Here is a 14,670-nt window from a genome sequence, read left to right on the forward strand (position 1 = left end):
GAGACTTAATATTATACATGTATTTTAGCCCGAGCTCGTATCAATCAAGCCGCCGTTTACGCTGTGCGCCCGAACTCTGTTCCCCATTACTAAACCTCGGAGGTCCAAAATTATGATCATCATGGGCGGGCCGATTAGTGCTGTACTTTGCTGGAGTAGAGGTGCTTCTTTTCGTGCTCGAGCGCGCGAGAACGGAGTGGCTGGGAAGGGATGGGACAATCGACATTTACAACGGTAACACAGAGCTGCGACTCCGCACCTAGAGACACAGGTTTCTGGCCTTGAGGCTGAGACATCGGGGAAGTTTGGGAGACCAGCGCGTTGTCCCTGGGTCGACCTCAGAAAGCGAGGCCGGAGATTTCATGTCGATCCAGACCTGAAGTCAAGTCTCATGTCTGGGTCACACGGAACCCGGGGTTTTGCAGGCATGGGAGGCGTTATATGTATTTGCCCTTGAATGGTGGTGATCAACAAGGCACCCGTCACAACGCACCACAGCTCGATTATCGGGGGGCTAGTCATATATTAAACCGGCAACTTCCCCTCTTCACCTTGCCAAACTGCTCCTAACCAAATCCCAGCCCCATACGTTTGCGTCCACTCGCTTATCCCCGTCACTCTTTTCTCAACTGAGCAGCGCTCCTGTCACTCGTTTTGTAACCAACAAAGGTCTTCATACGCCATGGCTGTATTGAAAACGCTACCCCTCCTTTATCTGGCGCTGAGTGTGTTGTGTTCTGGAGTTCTCGCTGGAAAGAGCGGCCATCTTGGAACGAGAGCACCCCTGAACCAGCGCGGTGTCGGAACATGCCATATTGAAGGCTGGATCCCTGCTTGTCCTGGTGAGTTGATGATACATACGCCTTTACTACATGTCGTGATTCGATTAACATGGTTAATAACGTCTAGGTGCCTTCGCTTGCATCCCGCCTGGAGGAGTCTGCTGCTCCGACGGCGCGTCCTACGCCTTGGGTCCCGAGACCTGTCCTGAGGGGACCACTCCTTTGCCCGCTCCCGGCTTTAGTCCTGGATCTGGAGGTAATCACGGTTCCGATTCTGCTGGAGACGGCGCCGGCCCGGAGGCCCATTCCCATGATGCTTCCGCCCCTTCCACCACCGCACCTCCGCATCCCCACCCCGACCCCTTGGGCCCCGATGTCGGCCCCGACTTCCTCGGTTTCGGCTCCAACTGGTACACTTTCTCCATGACGTTTCATTTCCTTAGCCACTGGTACTCGCTGGTCGACCACACCTCGTCGGTCCTCGTCTCCGGCGAGATCCTGTCCTGCTCCACCGTGTCCGTCAGCGCTACCGACGCGGCCCAAGCCAGTGCCATCTTTAACTCCATCTCGGCTTCCGCTGCGTTGGCTGCTCCAACCGAGACTCAGACTCTGCTTCCTGTTCCCAAGGAAACTCAAGCGGCGCTGGCTCCTCCCGTCGAAACCCAGGCTCCCGCGGCGCCTCCTCCTCCGATCGACGCGGTGGGTAGCCTTGCCCCTGTGATTCCAGCTGTCTCTCCAACCCCGCCTGTGTCGCTAGCCCCGGCTGCTACCGGCGGTTGGAAACAGCCGACGAACGGAACCGTGGGGACCGCTAAACCGCTGCCGACCGCTGTGGTTACAGCCGGTGCCGCGAGGTTCCGGGAGCTCGGCGGAGCCGTGGTTGGTGTGGTGGCCTTCGCGTTGGGAAGAATGGTTTTGCTGTGAGCTCGAATGAATGTTGGCAACCACCGGGGACTTCGGAGGACTGAAGTGTGTTTGTAAGAGCAAGGGCGGGAACTTCTATAGGTACTTCGTACCTTACGGTGTGGAATTCTGTGACCGCGCAATCGACACATTTATCTTGTAATTATTACGTACTTCTTCCCGCTCTCCGCTAGCATTCTCCCCGTCACCCCCAGTGTAACTCACTCGTCCAGCGTTACCGCATTCGAGGGTATTGTTCATGACCCCCCTGCCTGTTTGTCCCCTTGAACATTATGCCGCGGAGTTAACTGGTTTTACCGGGGAAATCTGAACCGTTGGGGGCTAAAATCAAGGGAATGCTGACCACCATGTTGCATCTTTTTTTTCTTCGTCGGTGGGGTTTGTTCTTCGGACGGTCGAGGTTGATCTTTTGGACGCGGTGACCCCGCCGCGTTTGGGTTCGGACTTCTCGACGTTGAGAGGAGAATGATTCATAATGAGAGCGACGTGGCGGGCTTATTCCTTTCATATGGGCTAGGATGACATTGCAACGTTATGCGTGGCGGTGTATGGATGATGGGTCTCTCTACCCGCCAATGAATACTCGCTGTTCAAGTCCATGAGAGGAGGATTACCGCGACCTCGTACCCCCCAACTCGTTGATATCACTTCTCTGTTTCGGGTAGGATCTGTAGCAATCAACCACAATGGCGCCCACGCGATTGGATGTGTTTGAACGCTCCCCAACAAAACACTCGTATTGCAAAGTTCCTAGAGTGGGGGCCTGTTTCCGGTTTCTGGCAGAAGGATTCGGACATTCCTACGTTTCGTGAAGTAAACGCCGAGGTGATACGGAAGTTCAAACCTTGGGTGAGATTCAAGGGGGCTTGCATGATTCTCAAGTCCATAAATTACGTTTCCCTCTCCACTAGCAAGCAACATTTGTTCATCACAACGTTGTCCGTTTCTTGCATTGCTTGCTTAGTCCTCAGACTCCTCACTATGAGCCCCAAGACTCTAGATTTGGATCTTTCGAGATTCCCCAAGCTCTCACGCGAGCAGGCCGGCCATGTGCGGCACTTCTGGAATATCAGTACCAGCATCGACGGCGAGTGGCCACATATGGGGACCCAGGATCCAGACCAGGCTTTTCTGGACGCATACCGCTACCAGCTGGCCACCATGGCCTACGGCGCTGGCGTGGCGCACTACCACCGTCTCCCTGCGATGAGAAGTCTCTTTCAGCCGCTCATCCGCAACTTGATCCGCAAGATGTTGCGGCGGGAGGTTTGGTCCTACTGGTATTTGACTTCGCAGTCCGGCAACCGCCTCGACCCGGGCCTCGAGAAGCTCCGGCAGCCGTGGGCGGACCCCGTGGTCCGGGAGAACATCATGTACAGTGGGCACCTGTTGATGATGACAAGCTTGTACGCCATGCTCTTCGATGATGACGAGTTTGAGCGTCCGGGCAGCTTGACCTTCGAATGGGATCCATTGTTTTGGGGCATGGGGCCCGAGAGCTTCTCGTACGACAACCGGTCCCTTCAGGGGGCGATCTTAAAGGAGATGGAGAGAGGCGGCTGGGCTGGCGTGTGCTGCGAGCCCAATTTGATCTTTGTGGTTTGCAATCAGTTCCCGGTGAGCAGTCCCCTGGCTAAGCCCTCGCAACACCCAACTAACCCTTGCCACCCATAGATCATCGGCATGCGCTATAATGACGCGCGGGACGGAACGAATATTCTGGAAGGCGTCCTACAAAAATATCGAAATGCAATTCAGGAAAAGCAAATGATAGGACCTGATGGCCTCTTTGTCGACTGGTTGTTCCTGAAACAGGGGCAAACGAAACGAGCCGGTGGTGTTGGGTTCACTGCATGGTAAGTTGTTTGGGTCTGTTATAATCTTGGACATACCGGAGCACGGCTAATCTGATTCACAAGGGCTAACGCGTTCATGAATACCTGGAATTCCGAGTTCGTGAGAGACAGCTATGATAAACAAGCCCTCGGGTTCATCACCAATATCGACGGCCATATTGAGCTCCACCACCCTGCGATTGGTGCGACGATCCGGCAGCTCGTCCGGGAAGAGCAGGCCGACCCAAGCTCGGCGGAAACATTGCAGCGTGCCCGAGACAAGTATCTCGCCAACCGTTCGGCCGGTTTCAAATACATGCAACCGCTTTTTGGATACGTTGTCGAGTGGCTTTCGGAGTTGGGCAAGTCAAAAGAGCTGGGAGCACTCTTGTCGCATGCTGACGCACACTTTTCTCCCACCTGGGATCGAGGGGGCCTTTACTACCCGCGCCAGGATCAAGTGACGGACGAATCGTGCTGCTGGAAGTTTGTCGACCCCTTCACCGGAAATGCGGCGATTGGGTATGCTCGGCTCAACGTTGAGGATGGCCAAAAGAAGATGTGGGATAAGCCTTGGACCAGGGGTAGCCTTGCAAAATACCCATGGGTGGATGATCTCGACTTATCCCAGGGGGTAGACTGCTTGCGGGGATGTTGGGTGGAAGAGGAGCAGGCCATGGTAATATCATTACGGGCTTGGGATGGTGTTGACCATAAGCTTGACTTCTCCGTGAAGAACCTCCCGGCCGGCCATTGGGGGGTGTATGAGAACGGGCTTCTGTTGTGTGAGCACCAGATCACCAAAGGGGATGCAGTCGAGGTGTCTACGATGGTTTGTCGGGATCGGGAGATCGATGTTGTGGTGGTGAAATTGTGTTAGTGAGCAACCGGGTGGTATCGTAACGTACCTCGGTACGCTCACGTATTGACTGTATGGTATGGTACGTACGTATGTCCGTACGGTAACAATACGACGGAGACAAGCGATCCAAAGCCACGTCGCGACCCACAAACTTTCGAGTCCTCAAACTTTCCGACTTTGACCGTTGAGAGTTGAACCTCTTGCCAATTCAGGCCGTCCAGACCCTGTACCATTTCTTGTTGTCTCTTCCCAGTTGCTTGCCGATGGCGACGCAGGATAGCACAAGCAGCAGCACGCGAGCCCTGCGAGGTGCATCGCTGCTGATTCTGTTGCAGGTGGTTTCCCGCGCCATCACCTTCGTGGCCAACCAGGTGTTGCTGCGATTTCTGACAGCACAGCTCCTCGGCGTGTCCGCTCAACTCGAGGTCTACTATTTATCCGTTCTTTTCTTTGCACGCGAGAGTTTGAGAGTTGCTATCCAGAGACAAGACTCCTCGAAACTCGCAGCTAAGGACAACAAGGATGGCGACAGTCGTGATAACCGCGTGACGAACGCATCGGTTCAAGCTGTGGTCAACCTGGGTTATCTCGCCATTGCCCTTGGTATTCCATTGGCCTTCCTTTTCGGTTGGCTTTACCTTGGCTCGTTGAGCACATCCACGCTATCATCCGCACCGAATCTGGTTGTCTCTCTCTACATCTACGCCCTCGCTGCTGTTGTAGAGCTCGTCTCCGAGCCCGCTTTCGTCGTGATGCAGAACCGCCTGCAGTTCGGCACTCGGGCAACTGCCGAATCAACGGCCACCTTCTTACGTTGTGTTGTTACGCTCGGGTCGGCCGTTTGGGGCGCCAACCGTGACCTGGGCGTCCTACCTTTCGCCCTCGGTCAGTTGAGCTACGGCCTCGGGCTACTTGCCGTCTACACCTGGCACGGGTCAGGTCTCGCAAAAAGGGAGGGGTTCTCGCTCCTCCCTCGCCGGATCACCGCCCTCCCGACCAAGGCCGCACAGCAACAGAAGCTCGACGAACCGGAATTCATGCTCTCCTACTTTTACCGCCCCACTCTGCAACTCGCATCCAGCATGATGGCTCAGAGCCTCGTCAAGCACATCCTTACCCAGGGTGACACTTTTCTGGTCAGCATCCTCTCCACGCCCACCGCGCAGGGAGTTTACGCCCTCGCCAACAACTACGGCAGCCTGCTCGCCCGCCTCGTCTTCCAGCCCATCGAGGAAAGCAGCCGCAGTTACTTCAGCCGTCTGCTCGCCCCATCCACCCCTCCTCCCACCACCCCCAAACCCCCCGGAAAACAAACCCAACCCTCCCCCGATGCGGCCAGCCCCGCGCACGCAGCCCTCCAGGCCCTCCAGTCCCTCCTCCGGGCCTACCTCCTCCTCTCGCTCGCCATCACCGCCCTCGGCCCGGCCGCCTCGCCGCCCCTGCTCGCTCTCGTCGCCGGCCCGCGCTGGGCCGGCTCCGGCGCCGCCGACTGCCTGGCCGCCTACATGTGGTACGTGCCGCTGCTGGCCGTCAACGGCGTGGCCGAGGCCTTTGTCGCGTCCGTGGCCTCCGAGGCCGAGGTTCACCGCCAGAGCGCCTGGATGGGCGCGTTCTCGGTCGTGTTTGGGGTCGCGGGGTTTGTGTTTCTGAGGGTGTTGGGGTGGGGGGCGGTTGGGTTGGTGGTGGCGAATGGGATTAATATGGCGTGTCGGATTGTGTGGTGTGTGGGGTTTATTAAGGGGTATTTTGGGCGGACGGGCCTGAGGTTTGAGGTGCTTGGTGTTATGCCCTCGCCGGGCGCGATGTTGGCTGCGGCGGTTACGTCGCAGGTTGTGAAGAGGGTTGTTGCATCAGGGGCTTCGCCAGGTGGTGCCCGGGAGGCCGTTGTGGAACTTGTCAAGGTGGCGGTGGTTGCGGTGCCGTTTGTGATTGCAGTGTGAGTAGACCCCTTGTTGTTTCTCCCGTCCGTGACGCCGGCTGCTAACATGCAAATAGGGCCGTATCTGAACGGCGTTTTCTGCACGGAGCGTTTCAAGCGGTCCGAGGGCATCGGCAATCAAGTTCTTGAGGACGGAATGAGCATCAAGGTAGTATTATTACGCAGTCCCGTATCGGTTTGTTAGAATTGGCACAGCGTGCTACGGGTAATAGTGGTAGGCGTATTCATCGAGCTTATCCGAATATCGTCTTGCTTTTGACTTCCATTTTTGCGTTGCCAGTTCCTCCACTTCGACTTATGACCCTTCTTCTTAGCTTCGCTAACGACGTGACGTTCAGAACAGCCGCCGGAGCGCGGCCCCCACCCAGGGTTGAGCCATGCTAAGGTGGGCCCCCCTAGGTTAGCTTGTAGCCCCCAAGTCCCAGCTTTCCTCACTCTTGGCCCGTTCCACTTCTCGGCCCCAACCTCGCCTTTGGGGATGGCTCGTGATCAATATTGCACCTTCGGGGATGTCGCGTAATGAATATTGGTTGCCGAAGGCGAGGTTGGGGCCGAGAAGTGGAACGGGCCAAGAGTGAGTAGAGGCTGAGCTGGGACTGGGATATTGGGAGTAAACATCAACCGCGAGAAGAGTACCTAAGCATAGTGTTGATAGTTGCCTGTTGGCATGAACCCGGCCTATAAGTAAGTAGACCGGTCACCACTGCTGTTGCCCCTTTGTTCCTCCTTCACCTCAACTCGCCATCCATCCGGTCACTGTTCTCACTTCACGCTAGACTTCCTGGATCTTTCACACCCAAGATGAAGGCCTCAGTGCTCTCCAAGCTGGCTATTGCCACCGCGTCTTTTTTTGCAACCGCCACAAGGTAAGTAATCACCAGGGCCAGGCCAAGCACCTATATCGCCGAGAAATCACAGAATCTAACGTTCATATCTCCGAAGCATTCCGTTGGTCTCTGAGAAACGCGAATTCAACCTCTGCGGCCACTCTAGCTTCATCGATGACACCTCAGGTGGCTCTCCTCTCGCCTCGGACTGTGAGCAGCTGTGGCGGAACAACAACCGGTATCCGTTCCACAAGCTGACCCTGGGGCAAGAGCGGCCGCTGGGGACATGGGGTACGTGTACCTTTAGCGCCGTAGCCATCGTCACCCCGGGCCTGGATGGTATCTGGTGGACCAACATAGGCGATGAGGATATCACCGATCTGGTCCGCGACTCCATCAGCAAATTCACCCGCGATGGCAGGGTTGGCGCCAAAGGAAGAGCCGACTGCTATGAGGACACTGTCATTGACTGGAGGATTCACCACACCTAGCCGGCAGGGCCACCAACATGAACTACGGGGGAGTGACTCCTTTTGGCTATTCCTATGATTCAAAACACAGTTGTCGTTTCTTTACAGTCCTACAGTGGTAGTCAAAATAGCCATAATGCACGAGATATCTACCCGATTCCATATTTTCTCAGAGATGATGCCTGACCAAGTCGCGCAGTCTCTGAACACAACACATAACGGCCCGGGTCTCGAGGTCCCAACCTGGGCTCGTTGTCCAACCCGCCCACCGCAAGCAACCTCAACCTCCCATCCCTAACCCATCCAAAAATAATGCCCCCACTCCCACCCAGGTTCAGCGCCGACTTCGCGTCCCCAATCCCCATCCTCAGAAGCTCCCTTAAGAACCTATCAACCACCCCGCTCATCCCGTTAACCGTCATCCCATCCGTCCGTCTATGCGTATAAGTACACGCAACCTTAACCCTGTCCCTAACACACAGCAACACATTCCCCTAATTTGGCCCATTCACCGTCGCCATCCACCCCCCGGTACATGCGCAAACATTGACCTTATATACCAGACACCCACCACGTCCGTCGCCGCCCTTAGCGCCAGCGTCTCCTGCACCCGCCTTTTACTCTGGACCCCGTCGCAAAAGGTAACTGTCGTGACACACACAGCCCTTCGTTCAAGCTTGTCCAGTTCATGCAGCTCTGTCTTTACACAGTATATCCGGATCGGAACGTGCCTAAATCGCGGAACCGGCATTTGGCTATTTGCCGCGATAGAGGAGAGTAATCTATCTTGGCAGAGGAACCATACACGTTAAGAGCTTAAGGAGCTGCCGGTAGGGAACGTGTTGAGAAAGAGCTCGGCAGATCGCCATGGCAAATGGGTCCAGCCCTCGGAATCCGGGGTTTATATATCCAGTGACGCTCCTTACATCAAGCGACCTGGGTAGCTCTGTCACTCCGTGTCTCCAGCTGCGACAACCACACGGTATTAGTACCTCAAATCGCATTCCAGCATGCTCTCCTCTACCTCATCCGGTCTCTTGGCCTCTCTCCTCCTCCTCCTATCCAACACCACCCCGGCCCAAGCCGCTTGCAACCGCGAAGCCCTCCTTGCGGCGGCCTCCGAATTCGTCACGGCCGTGTCCACCGGCGACATCACCTCGCTCCCGCTCTCCACCAACTCCACTTACCAAGAAAACAACAAACCGGCCACGCTCGCCAACACCCCAGTCTTCTCGCAGCCGCTCAAGATCGACCTCTCGCGGTCCACCGCCGACACGGAAGCCTGCGCCAGCTACACGCTGATCATCTCGGCGTCGGGTGCCACGCCGTACGTGCTGGCAACACAGCTCCGGCACGCGGGCTCGGACGGCTCGGACGGCTCCGACAGCGACGCCGGCGCCGGCGCGATCACGCTGGTGGACACGATCGCGGCGACGACGGGCTCGCTCTTCTTCGACGCGGCCAAGACGCTGGGCTACGTGCGCAACGAGAGCTGGGCCGACATCCCCGAGGCGGGGCGGCCCAGCCGCGAGCTGCTGAAGCAGGTCGGCGACGCCTACCTGGACATGTGGACGGACCCGGCCGCCGCCGACTCGATCCCCTGGGGCACCGACTGCGAGCGCGTCGAGGGTAGCCAGTACACGCGCCCGTGCGGGGCGCAGTTGCCGAGGGGGGGAAGCGAGAGGAATAACGGGAACCGGAGGTATGTGATTGATGAGGTGGTGGGGAGTGTGGATGTGCTGTGTAGTTTCGATGCGTTGGGGAGCTTGCCGGACAGCCATGAGATTCGGGTGGAGGACGGGAAGGTCAAGTACGTGCATACGGTCACCGTTTGAGTGCGGGAGGGAGGGGCTGTGTGCGTGAACAAGAGACAAATAATCCACCAAACGCCTCGCTATCTAGTCTAATCGAAAGTGATCTTGGTGCCCTTCTTGCTCAAGTCCACATCCTTGAAGAACGCGCCATACGTGTCATGGTTCTTCTTCTTGACCGTCGTGCCGAACTTGAGCAGGTCCTCCGGTACCGGTTGATTGGCACCCCGCAAGATATTGACAAGCCTGGGTGAAGAGTCAGTATAATCCAGGCTCAAGGGTATGCTAGGTGGGTAGGTCTTACGAGCCAGAGTGCGATTTGTCGTGCTCAGTGAAAAGGGTGATGGCTTTGCCCTTCTTGCCAGCGCGCCCTGTCCGCCCGATGCGGTGAACATAGTCCTCGATGGTTAGGGGAAACTGGGTTCGGTTAGCTCTAGGCGTCCGCGACTTTGACCGATGCAGAGATACTTACTGTGACATTAATAACCAACTTGACCTCGGGGATATCCAGCCCGCGCGCGGCCACGTCAGTTGCCACTAAAACGCTTGTCGTGCCGGCCTTGAATGCTTCAAGACTGCGCGTCCGCTGGTCTTGGCGCAAATCACCGTGGATGCTGCAAACACGGATGCCCCTCCTCTCGAGGTTCTGCTCCACACGAACAGCTTCCTTCTTGTACAGGCAGAAGACCAATATCCTGTCGTTCTTGGCGCTTCCCTTCTGTGCCTCCTTGAGCAATTCCAGCAGTCGCTGTTCCTTGCCACGAGGGTCAACCACCTCGACTTTCTGCTCAATGCGGATGTTGGCTTGCAGCTCGGTCGATCCATTGCCCTCTCCTTCCTCACCGGCGCGGGTGCGGTTGCCGATGGTCACCTTGACCGGGTCGATCATGAAACCCTCGGCCAGGCCGCGCACGCTGGTTGGCCAGGTCGCGGTAAACATGAGCGTCTGCCGCTTCTCGCGCGGGCGGCAGCTGCCGAGAATGAGCTTGATGTCCTCCTCGAAGCCCTTGTCGAGCATGCGGTCGGCTTCGTCGAGGACGGCGAACATGACATCGGAGAGGGACACGCAGCCCTCGGACAGGAAATCCTTGAGCCGGCCGGGGGTCGCGACGATGATATCGGCCCCGCTGTTCTTGCGCAGCAGTGCGCGTTGGTCGTCCTTGGGCGCGCCGCCGTAGAGGCACACGGCAGACAAGCCGACGAGCGAGGCCAACGACGACATGGCAGCGTGGGTTTGCATGGCCAACTCCCGGGTCGGCGATACAACCACGGCGCGAGCATAAGCAGTCCAGTCGCTTTTAGTGTGCTTCGGCTTGGGGCTGGAGGCGAGGGACTCGATGCAAGGGAGGGCGAAGGCCATCGTCTTTCCTGACCCCGTCTCAGCGATTCCGATTACGTCGCGACCGGAGAGCGCGAAGGGCCATGAGGCTGCCTGGATCGGGGTCGGGGCGGTAAAGGAGGCGAACGGTTTCTTGGAGGTGAGGGTCGAAGTTGGGAGGTGCGAGAAATGGACAACGGGGCGGAGGTCGGCGCCCGATGGGTCTGTGATGGAAATTTCCTGCTTCTTCAGGAACTCCTTGATCTCTTCTTCTGGCATTGCATCAAGGGTCTTGGTTTGCTGATATGAGTAGGCGGCGCCGTTGCGCTGGGCTGGACCGTTCGTCGTGGTCTCGGCGCCATTCGACTCGCCATTCTCGGCGGTCGGATTCGGAGTTGAATCGTCGGGCGATTGCGACTTTTTCTTGTCTTTCTTATTTTTCTTGTCCTTCTTCGACTTCTTCTCCTCCTTTACAAGCTTGGGTTCGGAATCGGCTGCGGCGCTGTCGCCATTCTGCTGTTCTTCAGAGTCCTCTTCAAGGTCTTCCTTCTTAGCCTTCTTCTCCTTCTTTTCCTTTTTCTCCTTCCGTTCCTTCTTATCCTTCTTATCCTTCTTCTTCTTCTTGTCGGCCTTCAGCACGGAGGGGTCGCTGTCTGTCGGTGTGTTGTCGGTCTTTGCCTTCTTGGCCAGGCGGGCGCCTTGGTCCTCGCCGTCCCGGGCGTGCTTCTTTCCGGCCGACATGATTTCGGGATGCTGAAACACAAACGCAGGGAAGCGCACACACACAGCTTTCGAATGCGTGGAGACACGCTGAAAAGATGGTTCCTGATAAAAGCGGCGGGAAATTTTGGGAAAATATTCCGTCGTTCCTTATCGATAAGGATTATCCCCTGGCGCCCCCACGAGCCCCACAAAATCATGGTTTGTCAACGCGCCTCGGACCCTTGCAGCTGCGCCCGTTAGTTTGGCGCGAACCTAACAGTGCCAACCCATTTGCGTCGTGTTGGAAATCCAACAGCCAGAGTAACAGTACTTCTAAACAGGGGTCTAAATGTAGTGCGACAAAGGTCACTATACAGAGGGCATCCGAATCAACCGTAATCGTATTGTCTGAAGAACTTGTATATATCTAGAATAAACGGAGGGCCTCCTGCGCCCCCTGAAAACTCTGCACCCGGGCGTTAATTGTAGGCCCGGTAACCCCTATATTATTGACCCACCATACCGTAACCTCCAGCCACTATCTACTATACATTTTATACAATATACCCCCCTAGATATAGGTATATTATAGCTATATCTAAACCCTTAGCGATATAGCTGTTGTAAACCCCTTGGTAGTTAGTCTGATACCCGGGGCCTTTGCTGGCCTTCGGTGAACGGGTCTCCGAGAAGGTTCGCTGGCCTCCGGTAAAGCTAGGGTCTCCTTTCCTTAAGGAGTAGCGATAGAAGCTACCCCTTTACGTTTACCCGGAACTTTCTCTGAGGAGGTTTCTAACTCTTTACCGCTCTATTGTAGTAGATCTTAACGAAGGTAGTATTGTCCCCGGCCTTCGGCCCTAACAGTACCGTTAGTTCTTGGAGGTATTAGTAGGGACCCTGCTATAGCGGTAGGTTCGGCTAAACCCCCCTCTACTATAGTAGTGGATTCGGCTAAACCCTCTAGCTATATGTGACGAACCTGTCTCTGGACCCGTCCTGTTAGGGTTCAGTATCGGTCGAAGGTATTCTCTCAAGGGTGCGTAGGTTCGGTGCAGCCAAAGGGTGCACAACAAAGACTTGTCTCAACAGTAGGCTCTCGAGCTTGTAGCGAACTGTAGTTGTGATTGCTAACTGGAGAACTCCCAGAGCTCTCCAGAACGAGTGACTATATACCTATCTAATTCTTGGGTGCTCAGTGTGCTCAGTCCGGGTTCGACAACTGAGCTCACTGATCACTTCTGAGTTACAATCGTCCTGATTGGTGACCTTGCCTGGTGCTCAGTGTGCTCAGTCCTGGCTTGGCAACTGAGCTCACTGATCACCATCGATCCTGTTCCTGCCTTCCGATTGGCTTATTCCATGACTGGCCCGGGGCGTCCCGCGCCCCGCGGTTCCGCCTGTTGGCATATTCGTGACACGATGCCCCCCCTCCAGGGTCGACGTCCCGTCGGCCACTTCCTTTAGCCAACTTCTTGAAATAGCGCCAACAGTCCCCAATCTGTTTGGTGAGTGGTCCCCACCATCCTTTCCCATTCATCCTTCATCATGGCTAACGGTGTGAGGAAACGCAAGCGAAAGCAAAAATCCAGCACCGAGCGCCGTCGTACTCGTGCAACTTTATCCAATCTTGTTGGCACCGAAATGGTGAGGTGTACTCGCTGCAGGGAAAAGAAACTTTCAGATTGCAAGGTTTCCGACAATTCCGACGTTTGCGGCAACTGTCTCGACGCGGGTAACCATTCATGCGACGCTTTTGGGTATAGTGATTCTGCCGTTCGTCGCATTGTTGACGAGGAGCGCGATCTGGACGAGCAGGAGCGTGCTGCCACTGATGCCATTCGGGAGGCACAGCGCGAGCTCCTGAATGCGAATCGCGACCTTGCGACGGCCCTGGCGAAAGCGGATCGCCTGCGGACCCAGCGTCTGGCCTTGAAACGCAGGGCCCTGGCGATGTTTGACCAGGAGGGGGAAGTGCTTGTGGAGCAGGAGCGCCGGGAGGTTGCTACCGGGCAACCGTCTTCCTCGGGTGTCGCCGGCGTTCCTTCTTTTGACTTTCCTTGGGTTCAAAAGTTCGTCTTCTTTACCCCCCTCCTTGCTTCCTTGCTGACAGTGCTTAGTTTTTCTTCGGACGACCCCTTCCTCGCCGGGGTCGACTTGTCTGTGGGGCTTCCTTTGGTCGGTCCGGATTCCTCTGGTGGAACTCCTGAAGTTTCTCGGGGCAGTTGAGGTTGGTAGCTGGTTGCCATGAATTGTCTTCTGGGCCAAAGTCCAGCCATTTGACCAAATACTCCAACTGTCCTTTCATGATGCGTGAATCTAGGACTTCCTCAACGTCCCATTCCTCCTCTTCGTCTTCTGCCTCGGCGTCCTTGTCGAGTCGCGCGTTCTCGGGCGCTGGTTCCAGAAGCGAGATGTGAAAAACGTTGGTCCGTAGTCGCATTGTCGAGGGTAACGCGAGTGCGTAATTGTTCTCCGAAATCTTTTTGTCGATCTTGAACGGTCCGATTTTGCGAAAATCGAGTTTCCTGCTTGGTCGCTTTGTGCGAAGATTTCGAGAAATGAGGTAAACTTTGCCCCCCTCTTCTAGGCGAGGTCCCTCGAGCCTGTTTCTGTCGTAGAACTTCTTCATCCTGGTTCGTACGAACTCGAGTTCCTCCTTGAGCATCGCGTGCAGCGAGCTCATTTTGTCGGCTTTGACTGCCGCTCTGGGCACCGAGACTTCGGGCCCTTGTCGCAAATCTGCTTCGTAGCCGTAATTCGCGAAGAATGGTGTGACCTTCGTGGTCTCCGTGACGGTGGTGTTGTAGGCGAGTTGTGCCGTTGGCAACAGCTCGACCCAATCATCCTGCTGGAAGTTGACGTACAACCGTAGGTATTGTTCAACGATCTGGTTGAGTCGTTCCGTCTGTCCGTCCGTTTGTGGGTGATAAGCAGTCGAAAGCTTACTCTTCGTACCCAGCTTCGTCATCAGAGCTTGCCAAAACTTTGATGCGAACTTCGTGTCTCTGTCCGTGATCCATTCCTCCGGCCATCCGTGGACCGAGGTGACGTTGCGATAGATCACGTCTGCAAGTTGTTCTGCCGACCATGTTTCCTTGTAAGGGAGGAAGTAGCTCCACTTGGTGAGTCTGTCCACCATTGTGAGGATGCTGTCGTATTCCACTCCCGTTACCGAGTCCTTGGACAGTGGTAGTTTGGTG

The 14,670-nt window shown here is 56.1% G+C and overlaps 5 protein-coding genes across 5 annotated transcripts; 4 read left to right on the plus strand and 1 right to left on the minus strand.

The window, feature by feature from the left end:
• The first annotated feature begins 565 nt into the window (after positions 1–565).
• On the plus strand, positions 566–1,873 carry B0H64DRAFT_427037 (uncharacterized protein). Its single transcript, XM_062805763.1, has 2 exons — positions 566–842; positions 910–1,873. The coding sequence occupies exons 1-2, from the start codon at positions 683–685 to the stop codon at positions 1,704–1,706; spliced, it is 957 nt and encodes a 318-aa protein (XP_062654943.1). The 5' UTR covers positions 566–682; the 3' UTR covers positions 1,707–1,873.
• Positions 1,874–2,687: 814 nt separating this feature from the next.
• Positions 2,688–6,471, plus strand: B0H64DRAFT_420263 (Rft protein-domain-containing protein; the record flags this gene model as incomplete). Its single annotated transcript, XM_062805445.1, has 4 exons — positions 2,688–3,277; positions 3,626–4,416; positions 4,797–6,339; positions 6,399–6,471. The coding sequence occupies 4 exons, from the start codon at positions 2,688–2,690 to the stop codon at positions 6,469–6,471; spliced, it is 2,997 nt and encodes a 998-aa protein (XP_062654944.1).
• A 467-nt stretch (positions 6,472–6,938) lies between these two features.
• Positions 6,939–7,724, plus strand: B0H64DRAFT_245794 (putative necrosis-inducing factor-domain-containing protein). The gene is made up of 2 exons (XM_062799902.1): positions 6,939–7,208; positions 7,285–7,724. The coding sequence occupies exons 1-2, from the start codon at positions 7,144–7,146 to the stop codon at positions 7,658–7,660; spliced, it is 441 nt and encodes a 146-aa protein (XP_062654945.1). The 5' UTR covers positions 6,939–7,143; the 3' UTR covers positions 7,661–7,724.
• Positions 7,725–8,520: 796 nt separating this feature from the next.
• On the plus strand, positions 8,521–9,508 carry B0H64DRAFT_245781 (uncharacterized protein). The gene has a single exon (XM_062799901.1). It carries the CDS (start codon positions 8,650–8,652, stop codon positions 9,472–9,474), a length of 825 nt encoding a protein of 274 aa, XP_062654946.1. The 5' UTR covers positions 8,521–8,649; the 3' UTR covers positions 9,475–9,508.
• B0H64DRAFT_408984 (P-loop containing nucleoside triphosphate hydrolase protein) lies at positions 9,494–11,596 on the minus strand. The gene is made up of 3 exons (XM_062804684.1): positions 9,923–11,596; positions 9,755–9,867; positions 9,494–9,696 (listed from the first exon to the last, which is right to left on the minus strand). Exons 1-3 carry the CDS (start codon positions 11,507–11,509, stop codon positions 9,543–9,545), a joined length of 1,854 nt encoding a protein of 617 aa, XP_062654947.1. The 5' UTR covers positions 11,510–11,596; the 3' UTR covers positions 9,494–9,542.
• Positions 11,597–14,670: the final 3,074 nt, after the last annotated feature.

This window comes from Chaetomium fimeti, assembly GCF_033439085.1.
Source record: "Chaetomium fimeti strain CBS 168.71 chromosome Unknown B0H64scaffold_9, whole genome shotgun sequence".
NCBI classification, from domain to species: domain Eukaryota; kingdom Fungi; phylum Ascomycota; class Sordariomycetes; order Sordariales; family Chaetomiaceae; genus Chaetomium; species Chaetomium fimeti.

Excerpts from the sequence above, each read along its gene's own strand:
- B0H64DRAFT_427037 (XM_062805763.1), top strand. The coding sequence starts at position 683 with ATGGCTGTATTGAAAACGCTACCCCTCCTTTATCTGGCGCTGAGTGTG. Across the intron at positions 843-909 it reads CTGGATCCCTGCTTGTCCTG|GTGCCTTCGCTTGCATCCCG; the intron begins GTGAGTTGATGA and ends AATAACGTCTAG.
- B0H64DRAFT_245794 (XM_062799902.1), top strand. The coding sequence starts at position 7,144 with ATGAAGGCCTCAGTGCTCTCCAAGCTGGCTATTGCCACCGCGTCTTTT. Across the intron at positions 7,209-7,284 it reads TTTTTTGCAACCGCCACAAG|CATTCCGTTGGTCTCTGAGA; the intron begins GTAAGTAATCAC and ends ATATCTCCGAAG.
- B0H64DRAFT_245781 (XM_062799901.1), top strand. The coding sequence starts at position 8,650 with ATGCTCTCCTCTACCTCATCCGGTCTCTTGGCCTCTCTCCTCCTCCTC.
- B0H64DRAFT_408984 (XM_062804684.1), bottom strand. The coding sequence starts at position 11,509 with ATGTCGGCCGGAAAGAAGCACGCCCGGGACGGCGAGGACCAAGGCGCC. Across the intron at positions 9,868-9,922 it reads AGTTGGTTATTAATGTCACA|TTTCCCCTAACCATCGAGGA; the intron begins GTAAGTATCTCT and ends AACCGAACCCAG. Across the intron at positions 9,697-9,754 it reads GACAAATCGCACTCTGGCTC|GCTTGTCAATATCTTGCGGG; the intron begins GTAAGACCTACC and ends CTCTTCACCCAG.